Genomic DNA, 20,147 nt, shown 5'->3' on the forward strand with positions numbered 1-20,147 from the left:
GTTTGTTCATTTGAGTTACTCTTATCGCTGACGAGGTAATTCCTCAAGTTGTGACAGTCTTCAAGCTGCGGCGCAAGTTGTTAAGTTGTTGTGAGTAAACCGTCACGTCGTTAGCTCCTACCCCGGCGCAACACAGTGCATACTTTAGTCAAGTGCAGTGACTGCAGCGACTGCCGCTGTGCCGGCCGTGCCCGTTTCGACAGCAGTTACCGCCGTTGGCCGGCGGGACTACAGTAGCGGGAACACTCCCCCCCCCCCCCCTCACCCCCCTGGCTCTGGCTCAGGCTCTGCTGCTGCTGCTGCTGCACTGCGGCTGCTCTCCAGCCGATCGCCCTCAATTAGATTCCCTCTTCCGCCGCCCGCTGCTCGATTAACCTTTCCCAGCAACCTACTGGCATTCCCGCTATATTTCCCACACCCTATTCAATCGATCACTACTTACTCCGTACCAGGCTGGTCCTTCAATTCTGAAAGAAAGAAAGGAACGTAACGAAAAGGATACAGTCTGAACGCACTCATTCACTGCGCTCTTTCTCTTTTTTATTCTCTTCTCCAGACTCGGATTTACCCGCCTCTACTTGTGTGGTTTTTTGGAGTGTGCCCTTACCCGCTAGAGTCTATTGCTCTCTCCCCTTAAAATACTGCAGTGTCTATCTGGTGGTCGATCGGCTGAACAATTCCACCCACGCAATTCCTCCTCCTCCTCTCTCCCCCGACAAAAAACACCTCCTCCACTTTTCTGAACTTCAAGGGAAACAGCGCCCACTTTTGTCTCGCTTTCTTCCCCTTGATTTCTTCATTTTTGTTTCTCTTCAATTCCTTTCGTGGTGGTGGAAATCCCACCTCCGGGGTTGTGAACTCTTTCCTCCGTGGAAAGCAGCACAAAGACATTTTTGCTGCACCTCCCCCCTCCTCCTACGTCGCCGGCCGATTGCTCTGTCGATTTCCCCTCGAAACCCGTTTGCCTTCTTCCTCCCTTCCTCCAGCACTTTTCGCCTTGCAGGCACGCCGTCGCCGTTTCCCTCGGTTACGCATTTCGGTGCATACGATCGTTGACGGGTTATCTATTCCCCGGTAGTTGAACGGTTTCTGGTCCGCAAAGTTGGAATTTCCTCGGTGGATCTGCGCACCCACGCCATTTGAGCACGACAACAGCGGGTTTTCTTCCGATCGCACCTTCTTGGAGGCCAACGTTGGCGGCAACGTTGGAGTCACTATATGCTCTCAGACACCCATGGGAATGCTAATATCTCTTCCGTACAAGGTGGAAAGTCTCCGCTAGCCTCGGAAAAGGCCTCGATGATGCCGTGGAAGTTATCGACCAATACGTCTCCGGAGGCAAAGAACCGCCCCCCATTGTCTTCGCAACAATCGAACTCATTGCCCTCCACGCCGTACCAACATGCGCGGAAAATCTCCTTTCATTCCCGATCGCCCTCGCCTCCCCACGGGAGCACCTCCCCCCGCTCCACCCACTCAGAGTCCACCCACCTCCCCCCTTCGATGCGAAAACAGTATGGCGGCTGCAAGTACGAGACGGCAATGGCTTTCTTCCGGAGACGAATACCGTACTCCATAGGGGCCGACTTGTTGCCGGAGGAGAAGGAGGGCTTGAAGGAGCGCCTGGAGCCCGAGGAGGAACAAAGGCTCACGGCCGACATGCTGGAGGTCTACGACCGACTGTTACCATCAGCGGAGAGCGACGACCGACGGCGGCAACTCGTCCGCAAGCTGGAAAAACTGTTCAATGATCAGTGGCCCGGATGTAATATTAAGGTTCATGTTTTTGGGTCGTCGGGGAATAAACTCTGTTCGAGTGATTCGGATGGTATGTACTTGGCTGCCACCCGGGCAGGGGTGGGAGTTGATGACCCCCCACGTGAGGACTGGCCGCTGACTCGAGGTATAGTTGACATCTGTATAACCACCACCTATAAAGAGCTGGAGCACGTGTGTCTGCTGGCGGAGGTTCTCGCAAAACGTAAGGAGACTGTTTCGATCTTGATCTTGATCTGTGCCGCAACTCTAACGGTGATGCACTACAGATGGCATGGAGCGAGTCGTTTGCGTTTCGCACGCCAAAGTCCCCATAGTTAAGATCTGGGACCCGGAGCTGCAATTAGCATGTGACATGAACGTCAACAATACCATGGCTTTGGAGAACACGCGGATGGTCCGGACGTATGTAGAGTTGGACGAGCGCATTCGGCCCCTGGCCATGATCGTGAAACATTGGACGAAGCGGAGGATATTGAATGATGCCGGTACGTGTCAGAATCTGGATCCATGGCATGCATCGCACGCTCCATTCGCCGCTCTTTTCTTGCCCCGCTGCAGTGGCCTCTCCTTGTTTGATGGCTGACACTGACCCATTGGATTTCAGGACTTGGAGGCACCCTGAGTTCTTATACGTGGATCTGTCTGATTATCAATTTCTTGCAAACGCGGGATCCTCCCATTCTGCCGAGCCTCCAGGCTCGACCTCACAAGAAGAAAACAACAGCGGACGGAATTGTTTGCTCCTTCGATGATGATCTTGATTCCCTCGTCGGTTTTGGACGACAAAACAAGCAGTCCCTTGGAGAGTTGCTCTTCCAATTCTTTCGGTACTACGGCCATGAGCTGGACTACGAGAAAAACGTGATCTCCGTGAGGGAGGGAAAGCTCTTGTCAAAGGAGGCTAAGAGATGGCACTTGTTGCAAAACAATCGCCTGTGTGTTGAAGAACCTTTCAACACGTCTCGAAACCTGGGTAACACCGCGGACGATACGTCATTTCGGGGGGTTCACATGGAGCTCCGCCGGGCCTTCAAGGCCGTTTCCGAGGGCAACCTGGAGCTTTGCTGCGAACAGTACGAGTACCCGCCAGAAGAGGAGCGTTCATGGGAAAGACCTCCCCCGCAACCGCGGCCGGTCATCACTGCAGCACCACCACCCTCTCGAGGTGGTCGTGGGGGCGGTCGAGGTGGAAGACATTCGAATCAATTCGGCCGCGGCGGAAATTCTGGTGGCCGGAGGGCTTCCAACACCCCCAATAAGTCGAATAGCTTCCGACAACCCAACGGTATGAGTGCGTCCGAACTATCTTTGCAAGCTCAGCATGCCCAATATCTCCTACATGATCATCTCTACCAACAAATTCAGATTCTTCAAGCCCAGGAACAAGAACTGCGACTCCAACTGCAAAATCAGGCGCTCTTGACAGGACGTCCTCCGCCTGTCCTCATTCGGCAACCGTTCATCCAGTTCCCAATGCCCCAGCAGCAGGAAACCTCTACAGAGGACAACTCACGGTCAAGATCCGGAACAACGAATCATCAAACGCACGGTGCATCACTCCGTCAGCCGGTCTACTATAGTGCCCCGTACCTCCCCGTCACTGTTCCAGGTGTGCAAGGGAGCAGCACCAATCCACCGTCGCCGTCAGCAACCACTGCAATGCCGGACCTGAGACGCAGTCCTCGCCGGTCATCAGTAGCAAATGGGTCACCAAGCGGGTCACTGCGGGCACATTCGCAACCGGCACGCCCTGTCAACTCCCTCCCAAGCTATGCTCCGCTCTACTCTATCTCTCAAGCAGCGGACGGCTCGCCGACGTCGAAGTCGCGCAACATGCCTGGTTCTCCAGACGGCACGCAGGCAGAGAACGAAAGCTCCTTCATGCCCAGCAGCCTACCCAACGTTTCTCGCTCGGGTTATTTCGACGAGAGCCGAACGAACGAATATATGGGTTATTTCCTGGCGACCTCTCCGCAATTGCAGGCGTATCACCAGAACACTCTGTTGTCCTCCCTCTCGTCTCCGGTGGGGCTTACAATGCAGAACGGTGGCATGATGCCCTTTGTCGGAAGTTCCCAGGAATACATGCAGTCTATGTCTTCCAACGAGGTAGCTGGCCAGGGCGTAGACGGTGCTAACGCCTTTCCTACCAAGTCTGCTTCCTCGCAACAGCGTGCATCCTCTCGATCGGCACCCTCAGGGGATCGTGGCGGCCCATTGATCGTGGATGGCTCTGTGCCTCCCAGTGAACCGCGTCTCTCAGCCTCAGCAGAACACTATGACCCGTATGCTACCATGAGCCATTGTACATCCGCCTCGGATGAGATCAACACGGACACTCCTGCCAGTGTCTCCGACTCGTTTTCCCAAGACTATCCGGATAACAGCTCCGTCGAGATTGACCCGGCACCTTATTTCGCACGGCAAGGGATTGAGTCATATCCTACAGGCAAAGTCAGCGATCCCTTTGTCAATGGCCATGGAGGAAAGCATAGTCTGCTTTCCAGCCGTCTGCAAAGTCTGCATCTGTCAAATTCAGAGAAGGTAGCCGAGCCTGTGGCTCGTGGTGGATCCGAGAAACCTAAGACTGTCCAGAGTCAACAGGAATCGCACAAAGAGGCTTCCCGACCGAGACAGGTCCATGGACCAGAGAAAGGACCGTCGACCTCGAGTACTTCTTCAGTGACGGAACAGCAACCTGCAATGTCTACTGGGAAGCGCCGTGTCAACGGCGTTGAGTCATCGGAAAGACCCAATGGAGGTACCCACAAGGCCAAATCCAAGAATCACAATTCTTCGTCTGGGCCCGGCGACAACGAGAGACGAAATGCGGGTTCGCAGCCACGAAAGCCAAACGGGGTTAGTTCCACACAGGATTCCGCAGTGAACCATGCCAGCAGCGGCTGGCAGATGCCCAAGAGCAGAAAGCCGAAAAGGAATGCCAAGCACTCTACGGAGCACCGACATGGCTTGCAGAGTGGCGCTGAGCCACTTCCTGCGGATGAATCTCTGAGAAAAGGCGGCTGAAGACGTGACTGAACTCGGTCTATGCTTCGCATTGCGACTGTTGCGCGTTGCAGTGCAGAACGTGCCCCGTGCTGTCCGCCTTCCCGTGGTCGAGCTGAGTCGCCGACATGTTTGGTTCGAGAATTGATCTCAATACATACATCAAAAAGTCTGTGCGATGTGACACAGCTTTTGTGCACCTTCTATCGCAGCGCGATCTTTCCGTTTATTGCGAAACTCAATCTTTCTGCCAACTATCCTCCCCCCTGCGAGGGAAGGTGTTTTGGTAGTGTATAAACGAGGCGACGTCCTCATGCAGATGATATGATTTCGGTTGCACTTGCTTCGCTACCTTTTCATGGTGGTATATGACTCTTTGCTTTTCATTCTCTTCTTTTTTTTCGTGTTGAATATTGGCGTTTTGCAAGGTTAAATAACGGAAATTGGCAAACAGGGGGTATGGCTGGCTACCACGGGTTATTCGCATGAATTGCATACGGTATATGTGCCCCGTTCTTCATCTTCTTCGTTCGACTTTTTTTTTTCTTTTTTCGTCGACTGCACTGCCCGGATTCGGCAGGCTATCAACATCTTTTCGCAACGTCTCTTTGTGCACAAAACGGGAAACGGAATACACAAAAACATCCACCAAATATGGTGCGCGGGGACCCTCGATATACAAAAATGGAGCGCAGGCATTGTCTCTTATACATACAGGCCCCTTTCTCTTGCTTTTCTCTTGATTGTTGTTCTATTTTGCTCTTGTGTGCTGTGACTGGCAACGCATCTTTGAATATTATATCCGACCGGCATGATCATCACCATCATCAGTTATCATTGTCAATATACCAACATAGCAGGGTGCCAGGCGAGTGGGTTTATTGCTTTTGTTGTCTGCTCATCCTTACTTGCATACCTCGATTGTTTTATGTCATGTGTGTTTGTGTTTCTACTACTGAGAAAACACCCTTTTTTTTCTGCCCTGCTATTTTATTCCTCGGTTTCACAATTTCTACAAGAGGGAGAATGCAGATGGGGAGATGTTTAGACATTGGAAAATTTCACAGAAGGCAGAAATATCTGAAAGAAATGAAAAAAAAAATTGACAAATACACATGAACCATCGCTATTCTCATTTCTTGGTTTTTTCTCCAAGGATGTTGATGTTGATAGATGGATAAATCCGTGCTGGATGTGGGTTCGCCCGGAAATCGGCCGGAAGTGCGGTAGTTTGGACTAGGGCGGACGGGAGCGACCAAAATGGTGCCTCCACCCAACTTCGCTTTGCAAACCTTCCCGCAAAATAATTGTCCGCCCTCATCTCGACTTTGGATTCAATTGGCATCCCCCCCTCTATTCCTCCCCCACTTGTCTTCCCCGTGGGCTCCTCTTGGGTCTCACCATTGACCTCTCTCGGTCACCTCGACCTCATAGACCTGCCTGTGCTCATGGTATAGGTGCTGCAGTCTTCCACGGGTCTGCGATGCCTTGAAATCAGACCATCATGACCCCCGAATCAGCAGCAGCCGCCCGCGGCACCACAACACCGGCCGTCCCCTCGCGCAACGCCCTTCGGGTCCTACGACGACTGGCTCTCGCCGGATCTACGGTGGGCGGGTTCTGTACCATTGCGGCCGTGACATACGATGTGCACCGCCGGGTCACCATTGCCGAACGCATCGTCGAGAATAAGCGCGCTCTCCATGCCTCCGCCCCCAACTACGATGCTACGGCCGCTGCGAGAAGGCTCGCTCGCATGATGGAGGCCGCCGAGGCCGGTGAGTTCATGGGGCTGGAGTCCCTGAAGGACCAGAATCGTCGCGCTGCATCACAGCCAACAGCAACGACAACGCCAACGCCAGAAGTGAACAATCATTCGTCCGACCGCACAACAACAACAACAACAACAACAACGACAAATTCCTTTCAGGACATGTATATCCCCTTACCGGGTGGTGGTGGTGACAGTAGTGCGTCGTCGTCCGCTGTGGTGGAGAAGTTGCTGAAAGATACGAGACCGGGACCGATGAACCCGCAGGTGCAGACTCCTGGGCTCGCTGATGGCCTGGGCTCCCTTGGCAGTAGCGGCAGTAGCGCGAGCGAGTTTCAAAAGGTCGCGCCTGGCACATTTGGGGATAGTCTTACGGATGAGAAGGCGCTGATGGATACTCTGGAAGACCAGCCGGTTACGTGGCAGATGCAATGGTTGCTGACCAATGACCGCCCCGTGTACGCGGCGCAGTTGTTTCTCGAGACGCACCCCGAGACACACCAGCACCTGGCTCCGGAACGACGGCAGCTGGCGGAACAGGTGTTTTTCGCCAATTGCAAGGCCGGGAATGTGCATCTGGCGCGGAATGTCTTCGAGCGGGTGGAAGCGGTGGACCAGGTCTCGTTTGAGATGTGGAGGACCATGATTTTGACGCTGGCGAAGAAAGGTGCCATCGAGTCTGCGGCTGCGATCTACACGCGCTACATGCACAGATTCAAGGCCTCGCCGGAGATGATCGACATTGTGCTCCGCTGTCTGGTCGAGTCGCACCGACTGACCACGGCGAAATGGTTTCTTCTCCGGAATCTACAGTATGATCGCGGCTGTGGCCTGTGCGGAGCGTACCTGACGGGACTCTGGAGGAAGACGAGAAGCATAGAGCTGCTCAACGGTCAACTGAGCAAGCTGTTGCGGGTCCTCATGCGCCTCGGGAAGCAGCCTACCGATAAACTGTTCAACCCGGTCATCAAGGCATACGTTGAGTTTGGCCGCCTCGCCGACGCCGAAGCCCTGGCGAACGAAATGACGCGGAACCATGGAATCCCGCCTCGCTGCCGGACCAAAGGGCTCCTGTTGCTGGGCAAGGCCCTGGAGTGCGATTGGGAGGGGGTTCGTGCCGGCTTCGAAGAGATGCACCAACTCCGCCTGGTCTACAGATCGGCCGACTTCATCCCGGTCTTTGACCGCATCTTCCTCGAATACTGGCCGACGCACACTGCGGAGGAGATCCGGACATGGCTGTATGGCTACTTGACCGAATTCGAGATCGTCCCCGATCGGGTCCTGTACAAGCACATTCTGGAGGCCTTAGTGCACAAGGGCGATCGGGAGATGGTCTATGAGTTTCTGCGCTTCGCTAAGGAACGCCAATGGCCGAAACTCATGGATGAATTTGCATTCCTGGAAATGCTGCGATCCCGGCGCCACGCGCTCGAGCATTCACCGATCGGTTTCTGGCAGATGCTGCAAGCCGCGCGCATGAAGTACGGCCAGGCCGCCGCTTCACAGCGGATTCTGGGGTATGATCAACACTCCTTCCCGAGTCCGGAGGTCAACAAGATGCCGTTCACCGAGGACTCATTGCCCTTCTTCCAACGGATGCAGCAAGAAACACAGACGTCGAGGCCGGTGGATCAATATCAGAAAGTCCACCGGGTGATGGCGCATTACATGCATAACGGCAAGTTCGTCGAGGCGTTGAAGCGGTACGAGGCTGCAAAAGCTGCCAGGTTTCACTTCAAGCAGGTGCACGTGGAGCTGGCCGTCATCGCTACTATCATCGAGAAGGGTATCGAGGCAGCCCGAGAGCTGATTGATTCCGACTGGAGGAGCATTCGCAACGTGACCCGGTTTCTCCCCCAATACTTCCGCCAGGTGACGGAGATTGACACGCAGGCCACGAACGAACACATCAAACTCGCAGTCTTCCGCTTCTATGACATCTGCTCGTCCGGGAAAGATATGGTCGTCAAGCACCACATGCTGGTTGCGCTCTGCCGGCGTCTGATCCATGAAGACAAGCCCGATCTGGCCATCGAGCTTCTGTCCGCGATCTATATGTCCCGCCACCAGAAAACCCTGGCCTTCGATGGGCCCTGTCTGAAGATGTTTCTGCGGGCGTTTACCTTGGCCGACAACCCGCTGGGTGTCCGGTGGTGCCTCATGACGGCGTTGACCTGGCCGAACATCGGCACCGACTTCACCATCGAAGTGCGGCGGATCATTGGGCGGTTGCGCCACCGCACGGAAAGCAACCTGACCAACATGCACTACATGATCGAACGGGAGGAATATCTCACCCACGTGGCCGACATGGTTGTCCGGAAGGTCGAAGGCAAGGATGACTCAATGTCGGATCTGATACACAACCCCCGACTCAAGAATCTCCGGCGCAACATCATCAAGCGTCCCCCTACGGCGATCAAAGCCTACCGACTGGATGAAGTGGACAGGGCGGTCACCGAGTGGGACGAGGAATATGAATTGCACGCCGCGCTGGGAGAGATTCAAAATGTTCGCGTGCGGGCTATTGCCAACCTTACCGAGGAGCAATACCTGGATCTCGAGTGGACAGAGGGCGACCTAGAGAGAGGAGAAGAGCCCGAGCAAGGGCAGGAGCGAGAAAAAGAACAATGATTTGACAGATGGTAGATGCCATTGAAGGGGTTGATTACGAGTGCCCTTTTCTAGGCTATGTCCTACTACAGCTGGGGGGGAGATTCACAATCTTCATCATATTGTGTTTATGTATATAGGTGGGTAGGTTCACGGGGGGACCAATCAGTTTGGGATTATTGTACTGTACGATAGCGGTGTCCGAGTCAATGACGGTTCTGAGGGGAAGATACCAATTTGAATTGATTATGGGTTCTATAGTAGGAGAATGAGTCGATGTTTACTGCGATGAATCCGAGAAAAGTAAGAGAGGTAACCTTGCCAGGTGAAGAGAAGTAAGAGAGGATCGTACGGTGCCTGAAATTACTGAGTTGGGAATAGCCGCCGTTCCTAACTTACTATTCTTTTTCACATGTCAGGGTGTCACGCCACTCACTCACTCATTGTTGGCCAGCCAGACTGTCTCTCTCTCCCTCTCTCCGCCCGCACTTTTTCTTTCTCCAAACAACACCCCCCCCCCCCTTTCTCATCTCACTCGAAACCAGCCACCCTCTCCCTTTTGACTACTCTTCTCCCGTGTTGAAGACGAAATATGCCCTGCCCTCTCTTCCGAACTGCCTCGTCTCGTCGAATTTGACCCCATTCCGTCTTCTTTCATCGCACAATGGCCACCGCGGTCGCCAATGGCCACGCCACCCCCTCCGCCGATGCGGCCAAACAACGGAGACAGATCCACCACCACGCCGACGTCGTCATCGTGGGCGCCGGGATTCTCGGATGCGCCCTCGCCGTGACACTGGGGAGACAAGGCCGGAGTGTGCTGCTGCTGGAGAACTCGTTAAAGGAGCCCGATCGCATCGTGGGCGAACTGCTGCAACCCGGTGGTGTCCAGGCCCTGGAGCAGCTGGGTCTCGCCGACTGTCTGGAGGATATCGACGCGATCCCCGTGGAGGGGTACTACATCACATACCACGGCCAGCCGGTGGAGATTCCGTACTCGCAGGCCTCGCCGACGACGCCGCCGCCCCGGGGCCGCTCCTTCCACCACGGCCGGTTCGTGATGAAGCTGCGCGGCGCGGCGCTGGCGTGCCCCAACGTCACGGTGGTCGAGACCAAGGCCACGGAGCTGGTCACTTGCTCGCACACCAAGCAGGTTCTGGGTGTCGAGTGCGTGACCAAGGACGGCCAGGCGGACTGCTACTTCGGCCACCTCACCGTCGTGGCGGACGGCTACGCCTCCAAGTTCCGCAAGCAACACCACGCCCGCACCCCCGAGGTGCGCTCGCGCTTCTGGGGGCTGGAGCTGATCGACCCCGTCATGCCCAAACCCTACTACGGCCATGTGCTGCTCAGCAACGACGCCCCGATCCTCATCTACCAGATCGGCACCCACGAGACCCGCATCCTGATCGATATCCCCGAGAATCTGCCGTCGGCCTCCGTCAAGAACGGCGGCGTCAAGGCCCACATGCGCAACGTCGTCCTCCCTTCGTTGCCGGAATCCGTCCGCCCTTCCTTCGAGGCTGCCCTCGAAAAGGGCCCGCTGCGCTCCATGCCCAACTCCTATCTGCCCAGTGCGCGCAACCAGACCCCCGGGCTGGTCATCCTGGGCGATGCCCTCAACATGCGTCACCCGCTGACCGGCGGCGGCATGACTGTCGCGTTCAACGATGTTGTCGTGCTGCGCGACCTGCTGAGCCCCGAGAAGGTGCCCAGCTTCAGCGACACCGAGAAGGTCATCCGGCAGTTGTCCTCGTTCCACTGGCAGCGCAAGAACGGATCCTCGGTCATCAATATCCTTGCCATGGCGTTGTACAGTCTTTTTGCTGCTGACGGTTAGTGCCCGTGCCCTGCCCCTTTCCCTGTTGCCCCCCTGCTTTCGCATGTCAAACATATAATCGCATGAACTAACACACCGCGTGCAGATGAACACCTCCGCGCCCTCCAACGCGGCTGCTTCCGCTACTTCCAACTGGGCATGACGTCCGGCCCCGTGGGCCTGCTGGCGGGCATGACCAAGAAACCGGCCGTGCTGTTCGGCCACTTCTTCTCCGTGGCCTTCCTGTCGCTGTGGCTGCTGATCGCCGAGTCACCGCTGTACAAACTGCCGCTGGTGCTGTGGCAATGTGTCATGGTTTTCTGGACGGCGTGCGTGGTGATCTTTCCGTACATGCTGATCGAAGCTTTTTGCTGATGCTGATGCTTATGTGGATATCCCCCTTTGCCTTTTTTGCCTCCTGTATAATATTGACTTCGGTGTCATTGAGTTAACTATATTAATACCTTATTTTTGTTTTTTCGTGTCGTGGGTTGGTTGGTTGGGTGTCTAGTATATATGCGTGCTACGTTTTTTTGTTTTGTGTGTGATAGAATAATAAGGATATCGTGTATTTAATGATAGCATTAGACCACAGGGTTATATTGGGTTCAGACTTTGGGTAGTAGAGGTGTATAGCATAGTCCAGCCTCTAGGAGTATATATAGAAACGTGGCTTGTGGTTTAACGGGGTATAGCTTACCTGAGCTACATGAGACCCTGAGATTGTGGTCAAGGTAGAACCGGCTCGTCCGCCAACCGCACTCCCTCCGCTGCTTCACTTTCTGGAGGTTCCTCCGACTCCCCCCTGTTTGGGTGGACTCCTTCCTCATTGTACTGGGGCGCCGAGGACCGCAACGACTCATCATCCAGTCCCACTACCCAGACACATATCAATTGTTAGCATACCCCTGAGAAGAACTGTCTGCACAAGAAGCCATCTGCACAAAACCCCAGTAAGGAAACAAGGGAAGAACTAACCGAAAGGCCGAATCCACCAGCTCGCCGCCGACGCGGCCCCAAACACCGCCGCCAGCACCACAAAGATGGCCGGGGTGAACCGGCCGACGGTGACGCTGTAGATGAGCGAACACACGGTCGGGGCAAAGATGCGCGCGAGCGCGTGCAGCAGCCCCTTCGCGCCGAGGATCTGGCCCAGCCCCTCGCGGGGCACGTGCTTGGTCAGCGAGGACTGCAGCGTGGGGACGCCCATGCCGCCCAGCGCCAGGACCACGCCCGAGAAGGTCATGAGGGCGCCGTTGAAGGCGAGGGCGTAGCCGATATTGCCCAGCGTGTCGAGGAGGATGGAGATGCGGATGAGGCTGATCTCGTAGGGGGAGGAGCCGGGGATTTTCTTTTGTGCGGCGGGGTTGTGGGGGTTTTGGGGAGGTTGGAAGATGGCGGTGATGATGGGGTAGATTACGAAGAGGTTTAGGACGCGGATGATGCTGATGCTGGAGATGAAGAGGCTGGACTCCACGTTGCCCCATCCGAACTTGTACTCGGCGTACATGATGATGACCTGCGCCGAGCCGAGGGCCACGCCGAAGGCGAGGGTGTCTAGGGTCGTGAGGAGGATGATGTTCCGGCGGAGGGCCGGGGTGGCGCCCCCCGCGTTGGGGAAGAGGGGGCTCGGTCGCCCGACGGGCGGGAGGAGCACGGCGAGCGGGGTGAGGAGGTGTTTTGGGTTCAGAGTGTCCCAGATGGGTTTCGGGGGTTGGTCGTGCAAGTGCTTGCGGTGGCGGTCCCGGAAGGCGGCCTGGCGGCCGGGGGAGAGGGATTCCGGGACCAGGAGCAGGATGGTCACCAGGAAGAGGATGTGGAGGACGAGCGAGGCCGTGAAGACGTCCAGGACCTGGCCGGTGCGTTTGATCAGGACGGCGGCCAGCAGCGGGCCCGCCGCCAGCCCCGAGAACAGCGCCCCGTACAGGTAGCTGAAGGCGACGCTGCGGTGGGCGGGCAGCGTGCAGTCCGACGCGTACGAGGCCGTCAGCGCCATGATGGTCGTGAACGAGCCGCCCAGCCCGTCCACGAACGCCGCGCCCAGCAGCACGTTCACCGAGACCAGGTCCGGCTGCGCCGCCACGAACAGCGTGATCGCCTCCCCAACCACCGTCGCCAGCGTGCTCAGCGCGATCACCCGCGTCCGCCCGTGCCGGTCCGACAGGTGGCCCAGCCGCGGGCACACCAGCGCCGACAGGATCCCCGCCACCAGGTTGTAGTACAGCTGGAACCGCGCCACCTGCGACTGCACCTCCGGGATCTGGCACTGCGCGTTGTCGCTCCCGATGATCACCGGCAGGTACGTGAACCCGGGGTTCTGGCTGGCTTTCTTCGCCATGTAGTCCTTGCACACCAGCGTCACCATCAGGTTGATCTTGGGGACCGCCGTGCCCCCGAACCCCAGCATGTAGAGGATCAGAAAGGGGAAGAGCCGGAAGACCTGTTCAATGACGGTTAGCAAGGGAAGGCTTGGCAGGATATAGCGGGGGCTATAGCGTATCAATCACTTACGCTCGCCTTCCACCATTTGTGTTGCGGGCTTTCGTCCTCATGGTCGTAGTCATGGCCCGAGGGCGAGAGGCTCGTCTCGTCGGAGTCGTGCGATGGTCTAGAGTCGCCTAGTAGAGGCGTCTGTTCGTGCGTATGAAGGTCTGTCGCATCGTGGTGCTCGGAATGAGCCGAGGCTGCATTCGAACGAGCACGCAGACTCGAGCTCGAGTTGTAGTCGATCTCTGCTGGAGGGGGGTCTCCCCTGGTTTGTGGTGTAATGCCCGTCATGTTTAATCGGGCGATTTATGAGAATGAGAATGATAGTCGCACGAGAGCAATCATATAGAGTGTATATGTATATATTCGAAAGTTGCTGCCTGTAGTTCCTGGAGAAGGGGGGGGGGGGTGCGGTTGTTGTTGTTGAGAAGGGCGATAGCCACAAATTGCTTATCAATCAAGCTCAATAGACGTGGTCAGGATTGAGCCAGAGAAAGATAGATAAAAAGGATCAGTCTTCAAATGAGGAGTCGACTCGTTACCAAGTAGTGACGTGATTGACGGGACAATGGCATGCATTGGAGCCAGCCTCGGGGGGATTTCAGCCACTGGATGTTGTTGAAGCAAGGAAGTTGATAAGAAGCGGGCAGGGAACCTGGAACGTTGAAGGCGATTCGAAGCCCGATAAGAACTCAGCCGTCGGTCTCGGAGCTCCGACTTTCCGACTTTCCAGGAAATTATACTAATGTACACTCAATTATCCTCTTGTAGTCGACAATACAGCAACCAGCTACCTTTTCCAAATCACCGAGGTAATCCGGAAATCCAGAAAAGAATAAAAGAACTGTTAAACGCCTGCCTGCCTGCCTGCCTGCCTGCCTGCCTGCCTGCCTACCTGCCTGCCTGCCATCTAAAGCACTATGCATTTTTCTAAAGAACCAGGGAGGAAGCACGCTCGCCTGCAAAGAACTTCTTCTGTTCCAAGCATCGCTCACTCTTGCAGCCCTGACAACGCAGAGTCATCTGTAGCGAGCAGGGCTCCCCCTTGCGCAGATGCTCCTGGGCAACGTCCGCCAGAGCTTGGATGAAGATGGGGCTACCATTCAAGCTCTCCGCACGCTTCACCCCTGGGTGATTGGCCTCCTCCATCACTTCGAGATCCAGCTCGTAGAGGGTTTCAATGTGGTCGCTGGTGAAAGCAATAGGGACTAGAACAATGTCGGTCTGACCCCGCTTCACATATTCCTGCACTGTATCACTCGTCTGTGCTCCCAGCCAAGCCTTCGGTCCGACCTGAGACTGCCAGCACAGTCGGTAAGGGTTACTGAAGTTGAGTCGCTGCATGACTGCATGCACAGTTGCAGCAACTTCTGCCGGGTAGGGGTCACCTGAAAAAGCACAGTTAGCTACGGAATGTAATAGGTCAGTGAGACTGTCGGCCTACCTCGGTTCACAACACTCATGGGGAGACTGTGGGCCGAGAACAAGAGAACAACGCCGTCTCGCTTGTCTGCGGGATAGGTTTTCAACTGATCCTCAATGTTCTTCGCGAAAGCCTCAACCAGTCCCGGGTGCGTGGGCCACCGGTCGATCACGCTCCACTGGATGGCACCAGCCGGCTGCGCGTCGCCATTCGCCCGGGGTCCCTCCAGGCGGTTCCTCCACTTCCACAGCTCGTTCAGGGAGCTGCCCGTGGTCGAGCAGGAGTATTGCGGGTACTGCGAGAAGGCCACGGCCCGTCCACCTTTACCGTTGCCGAATCCATCCTGTAGCAATTGCGCATACATCGTCTCGGTCAAAGGCGCGGCGTAGCGGAAAGCGACGTATGGCTTGTGGGGGGCAGTCTCCGGGTTGATCTTATCCAGCAGCTTGCACATCTCCTCACACTGATACTCCGACCACTTCCTGATTGGCGAGCCTCCGCCGATCTCCGCGTACTGCTTCTGGATCTTAGGCGTTCTTCGCTTTGCGATCAGCGGTCCGAGATATGACTGTAGTCGACCCAGGGGGATCAAATCGCCGTCGGCCTGTGGTATAGATTTTGATTAGTTGGGGGATCGGTGAGAAGCCAAAGCGAACCGTCCCTCCCCGAAGACGTACAAATAATCTGCTAAGGAAGTCTTCGACTTCGCCGGTTGTTGAGGGTCCTCCCATGTTGAGGAAGACCATGGCTGTGGGGCCCTTAGAGCCGGTCGCATCTTGAGTGACTGGAGGAACTGCTGTTGCAAGGCCGTGTCTCTGTTCGTGGAAGTAATTGAACGAGGCGCGAGTTGCCGGTCGCAACAATTGCCGGGGAAGAGTGAATGGGCGGCGAAGAGCCATGGTGGTCATTTGGCGACTGCCTGAGAGGCAGTACTGCGGTCGGATATGTAAGACTGGGGAGAGTTGAGCGAATTGAAGGCACACCGATCGCGATTGAGAGATTCAGGACAGGAACGGTGGGTGCCAGGTGGCAAGCAGAAGGCCAGATGTTGAGACTGAGTGAGTGAGTGAGTGAGTGAGTGAATGGCAGCTGAGAAAGCCGGCCTGGTCGGGAAAAGCCCAGAACTGGGCGGATGACGGAGACGGAGCTCGACTCTCGTAACTCCGATGCACCAATCACCACCACCTGAGGGTCATCATTAGTACTATCGAATCTTCTTCTCATCGATGATCGGAGATCACATGATGTTCGTGTTTTCCCCGCGTCGGTCTTTCTCGCCCGCCAAACCCGCGCGTCATCGCGACCGCCATGTTAATTGAGCATGTACTCCGTACACAACCTACTACGGTAGTCTAAAGCTTCCCCGAATCGCCCAGGCAGCAGAACAATTTCAGGCAGATACACAACTCTCACTGGCCACATCTAGACATGGAACCTGATTAATTCTCTTTTAACCTCTTTCGCTCCTGGTAAAATTATCGAAATCATTGAAACTTCTTTCAAACACCTCAGTCATGGCCGACAGTAACCCACCGCGAGACGATGAAGTAGGCGAAGAGGAAGAAGAGGAGATCGATGAATCCGTACATACTTCCCTTCCGCTCCAAACTTTTCCAAACAAAGCACAGCTAGGCTGATACCCTATAGAACTACAAATCGGTGAAAGATGCGGTTCTCTTTGCGATCGAAGTTAGCGACTCCATGCTCGAGCCTCGCCCATCTGCCGACCCCAAGAAGCCCGTGGAAGAATCGCCGGTCACCGCAGCCTTGAAATGCGCATACCACTTAATGCAACAGCGAATCATTTCTAACCCACAAGATATGATGGGAGTTCTCTTGTACGGGACGCAGGCGTCCAAGTTCTACGATGAAGACGAGGGCAGCCGAGGCGACTTGTCCTATCCCAACTGCTACCTCTTCACAGACCTCGACATCCCGTCTGCGCAAGAAGTCAAGGACCTTCGAGCGCTGGTAGAAGATGAGGGAAAAGCCAGAGAGGTTCTCGTGCCGGCAGAGAAGCAAGTGTCTATGGCAAACGTCCTATTCTGTGCCAACCAGATTTTCACCTCCAAAGCGCCCAACTTCCTTTCGCGGCGGTTGTTCATAGTCACCGACAACGACAGTCCTCACACCCAAGACAAATCCTTGCGGTCTGCCGCGACAGTGCGAGCTAAGGATCTATACGATCTCGGAGTCACTATTGAGCTCTTCCCCATCTCCCAGCCCGAACATGAGTTCGACAGCTCCAAGTTCTATGACGTAAGATCTTGTCTCAGGCGGAATCGGTGCTGTACTGACTGGCTGTGAAGGATATCATCTATAAAACCTCTCCAAATGATCCCGATGCCCCTGCGTATCTACAACCGGACTCCAAAGCTTCAATGGCTACAGGGGATGGGATCTCCCTCCTCAATACCCTATTGTCTAGTGTCAACTCAAGATCCGTGCCTCGGCGCACTCATTTCTCGAATATGCCGCTAGAGCTTGGACCCAACCTCAAGATCTCAGTGTCAGGCTATATCCTCTTTCGGCGGCAAGCGCCCGCCCGGAACTGCTATGTCTGGCTTGGAGGCGAGAAGCCCGAGATTGTCAAAGGAGTCACGACTCAAATAGCCGACGACACGGCGCGCACGGTGGAGAAATGGGAGATCAGAAAGGCCTACAAGTTCGGCGGGGACCAAGTTGTCTTTACCCCCGAGGAGCAGAAGGAGTTGAAAAACTTCGGTGATCCGGTCATCCGCATCATAGGCTTCAAGCCCGCTTCTGCCCTTCCCTTCTGGGCGAACATGAAACATCCTTATTTCATATATCCGTCAGAGGAGGACTACGTGGGTTCAACCCGCGTGTTCTCCGCCTTGCATCAGACGCTTCTGCGGCAGAAGAAGATAGCTCTCGTCTGGTTCATTCCACGGAGGGCTGCCAACCCGGTCCTTGGTGCTATGATCGCCGGAGAGGAGAAGGTCGATGAGAACGGCGTGCAGAAGTATCCCCCTGGCATGTGGATTGTGCCCCTTCCGTACGCCGACGATGTTCGCCAGAACCCCGAGACCACCCTGAATGTGGCTCCAGAACCGTTGATCGACCAGATGCGTGTTATTGTCCAGCAGCTGCAACTCCCCAAGGCCTGCTACGAGCCTCTGAAATACCCGAATCCATGTAAGTGTCTGAATTGCGCTTTGGTCCGCGCGTCATTGGTCATTGACTAACTTGTTCTAGCATTACAATGGCACTATCGCATCTTACAGGCGCTGGCTCTAGACGAGGATCTCCCGGAGAAACCGGAAGACAAGACCGTCCCGAAGTATAGACAGATTGACAAGGTATGATTCTTCGCTTTTGATACCATGACTGTCACTAATTTTCAATGCCAGCGCGCTGGGGACTATGTGCTGTCATGGGCCGACGAGCTCGAGAAGCAGTACGCCACGATCGCCGTTGAGAAACCAGCATCCAGCACTCTTGTCAAGCGAGGCGCGAAGAATCGTGCCCCGGAAGACGACGCAGAGTCCAGCAAGCCAGCTAAGAAGGTCAAAGTGGAAGCCGACAATAACATTGAGGAGGAAGTGCGGCGACATTACCAGAAGAACAACCTGTCCAGGGTAACTACTATCTTGCCATGCGGTGTGTGACCACGCTAATATGTTGTGCAGCTTACGGTGAATATCCTGAAAGATTTCCTCACGTCTCATGGACGCTCTGGGGTGGGGAAGAAGGCAGATCTGATCGATCGCGTGGAGCAATTCTTAGAGTCTGGATAAGGGACCTCGGAAAGAAGGCATGATTCGAGGCGTTACGACTGTACAGTACTCGCGACCGGATAAGACATAGGGATCTATTGCATCGTCATTAGGAAACAAATATGAACGTCCTGTCAAATCATATCTGGCCAATCCGGACCATCCGGATGGGTATAATTTTGTCACTGTAGTTGCGTCGAGCAATCTCGCTACCCCTGGTCAGGCCGGCCCCTGCTTGAAGCGTGGTTGGACGATCGACCATTGCTCAGATCAGTAGCGCAGCCCACCCAACTTCTCCAGGTAAAGGAGATGAGCAGCTACTTGGAAGGTCTTTATTAGTGACAAGTGACATCATTGTTTCGTTGCAGTACGGTGGGTATAGGTGTTGAGCCGAATCCCCCACCGAGGAGGTGGAGGAGGTGGAGGAGAGGACGGGATGCTTTAGGCCAGGGGCACTCCCACGGTTCGCCCCTGGATAAGAAGCTTGGCACCCGTCTACCGCTCTAGCGGCGTACAGTGTACAGTACGATTGCTCTATACTGTACGTACTGAAGATCTGTGTGTCTCTGGCAATGGTCCTGGTTGTAGGTCTCGAACTTGCCCAAGCAATTCAAAGATTGTTGGGCGACTATAATTACGGCTAGGCGGAAGTTTATATCAAAACCTACACGAACCCCAAGCCTTCCACCGAACGCAAGGTGAGTCGGTGTCACTTCCTACAAACCTTAAGATGTGTGTGTATGAGCTGCGGCCATGCAGCATGTCATTTTACATAGCGAGTGGCATATACGGTCAACTTGGTGAGGTGTTCCTGTCGAGTGGTGACGTACGCTCGATTCCCGATCTGGCGACTGCAGCTCAGTTTCCCAGTCAGGTGGGATCACGTGCAGCAATGAGCCGAGTCACCGAGTGTAGCAAATCAGACAAACCAGACAAACCAGACAAACCACGCAAATCAGGAGGGCCAACCTGTCACTGCAGTTGGTCCCGTCAGTCCAGGATTGGATGCGTCAATCTTGTTCCAATTAAGTTCCAATTCATCCATGCCGATTGTTGACATCAAAATAACCTACTGTAGGCTTGCGCTGGTTCCAAGGTTGCTCCTGACACCCCGTAGATACTGACTTACATATTTGTATAATCGCCGGGTTGATCCCTTTCCTCCTCTCTTTTCCTGCCTTTCATTTCCATTCAATTCTCCCCATTTATGGACCATTGAGTATTACGTATCAGATCAATGGTTTGGGCGTCGTTAGTATGCCTGGATTGTCTCCATTGCACTGCAATAATTAGACTGGTGTGTGTATTCCTGAGGCCAGCCAAACACTACCCCTGCCGTCCTTTCTTTCCTTCTCTCTCCCTTCTCTCTCTCTCTCTTTCTCCTACTAGACTAGACTAGACTTACTCCTCGTCTCCTCTCCTCCTCCTCCTCTTCTCCTCTTCTCCTCTTCTTCCCTTCCTTTCAGTGTGTGTCTCCCCGCCCAACGAGTCGTCTACCGTCTCGTTGTT

General features: G+C 55.1%; 6 protein-coding genes across 6 annotated transcripts; 4 read left to right on the plus strand and 2 right to left on the minus strand.

Annotated features, from left to right (window-relative positions):
* Positions 1-1,302: 1,302 nt before the first annotated feature.
* Positions 1,303-4,806, plus strand: BO66DRAFT_310340 (PAP/25A associated domain family; the record flags this gene model as incomplete). Its single annotated transcript, XM_025643282.1, has 4 exons — positions 1,303-1,828; positions 1,910-1,981; positions 2,046-2,264; positions 2,384-4,806. The coding sequence occupies 4 exons, from the start codon at positions 1,303-1,305 to the stop codon at positions 4,804-4,806; spliced, it is 3,240 nt and encodes a 1,079-aa protein (XP_025509193.1).
* A 1,300-nt stretch (positions 4,807-6,106) lies between these two features.
* Positions 6,107-9,439, plus strand: BO66DRAFT_387305 (pentatricopeptide repeat protein). Its single transcript, XM_025646267.1, has one exon. It carries the CDS (start codon positions 6,290-6,292, stop codon positions 9,191-9,193), a length of 2,904 nt encoding a protein of 967 aa, XP_025509194.1. The 5' UTR covers positions 6,107-6,289; the 3' UTR covers positions 9,194-9,439.
* A 290-nt stretch (positions 9,440-9,729) lies between these two features.
* Positions 9,730-11,736, plus strand: erg1 (squalene monooxygenase erg1). The gene is made up of 2 exons (XM_025646268.1): positions 9,730-11,007; positions 11,098-11,736. Exons 1-2 carry the CDS (start codon positions 9,837-9,839, stop codon positions 11,364-11,366), a joined length of 1,440 nt encoding a protein of 479 aa, XP_025509195.1. The 5' UTR covers positions 9,730-9,836; the 3' UTR covers positions 11,367-11,736.
* A 228-nt stretch (positions 11,737-11,964) lies between these two features.
* BO66DRAFT_363186 (putative tetracycline-efflux transporter) lies at positions 11,965-13,529 on the minus strand (the record flags this gene model as incomplete). The annotated part of the gene is made up of 1 exon (XM_025645104.1): positions 11,965-13,529. Exon 1 carries the CDS (start codon positions 13,396-13,398, stop codon positions 11,965-11,967), a length of 1,434 nt encoding a protein of 477 aa, XP_025509196.1. The 5' UTR covers positions 13,399-13,529.
* Positions 13,530-14,098: 569 nt separating this feature from the next.
* On the minus strand, positions 14,099-15,978 carry BO66DRAFT_387307 (ferrochelatase HEM15). The gene is made up of 3 exons (XM_025646269.1): positions 15,579-15,978; positions 14,923-15,505; positions 14,099-14,866 (listed from the first exon to the last, which is right to left on the minus strand). The coding sequence occupies exons 1-3, from the start codon at positions 15,798-15,800 to the stop codon at positions 14,409-14,411; spliced, it is 1,263 nt and encodes a 420-aa protein (XP_025509197.1). The 5' UTR covers positions 15,801-15,978; the 3' UTR covers positions 14,099-14,408.
* Positions 15,979-16,240: 262 nt separating this feature from the next.
* Positions 16,241-18,659, plus strand: akuA (putative DSB repair complex subunit Ku70; the record flags this gene model as incomplete). Its single annotated transcript, XM_025645105.1, has 6 exons — positions 16,241-16,484; positions 16,549-17,160; positions 17,211-18,057; positions 18,118-18,221; positions 18,273-18,500; positions 18,552-18,659. Exons 1-6 carry the CDS (start codon positions 16,416-16,418, stop codon positions 18,657-18,659), a joined length of 1,968 nt encoding a protein of 655 aa, XP_025509198.1. The 5' UTR covers positions 16,241-16,415.
* Positions 18,660-20,147: the final 1,488 nt, after the last annotated feature.

This window comes from Aspergillus aculeatinus (assembly GCF_003184765.1).
Source record: "Aspergillus aculeatinus CBS 121060 unplaced genomic scaffold BO66scaffold_1, whole genome shotgun sequence".
Classification (NCBI taxonomy): domain Eukaryota; kingdom Fungi; phylum Ascomycota; class Eurotiomycetes; order Eurotiales; family Aspergillaceae; genus Aspergillus; species Aspergillus aculeatinus.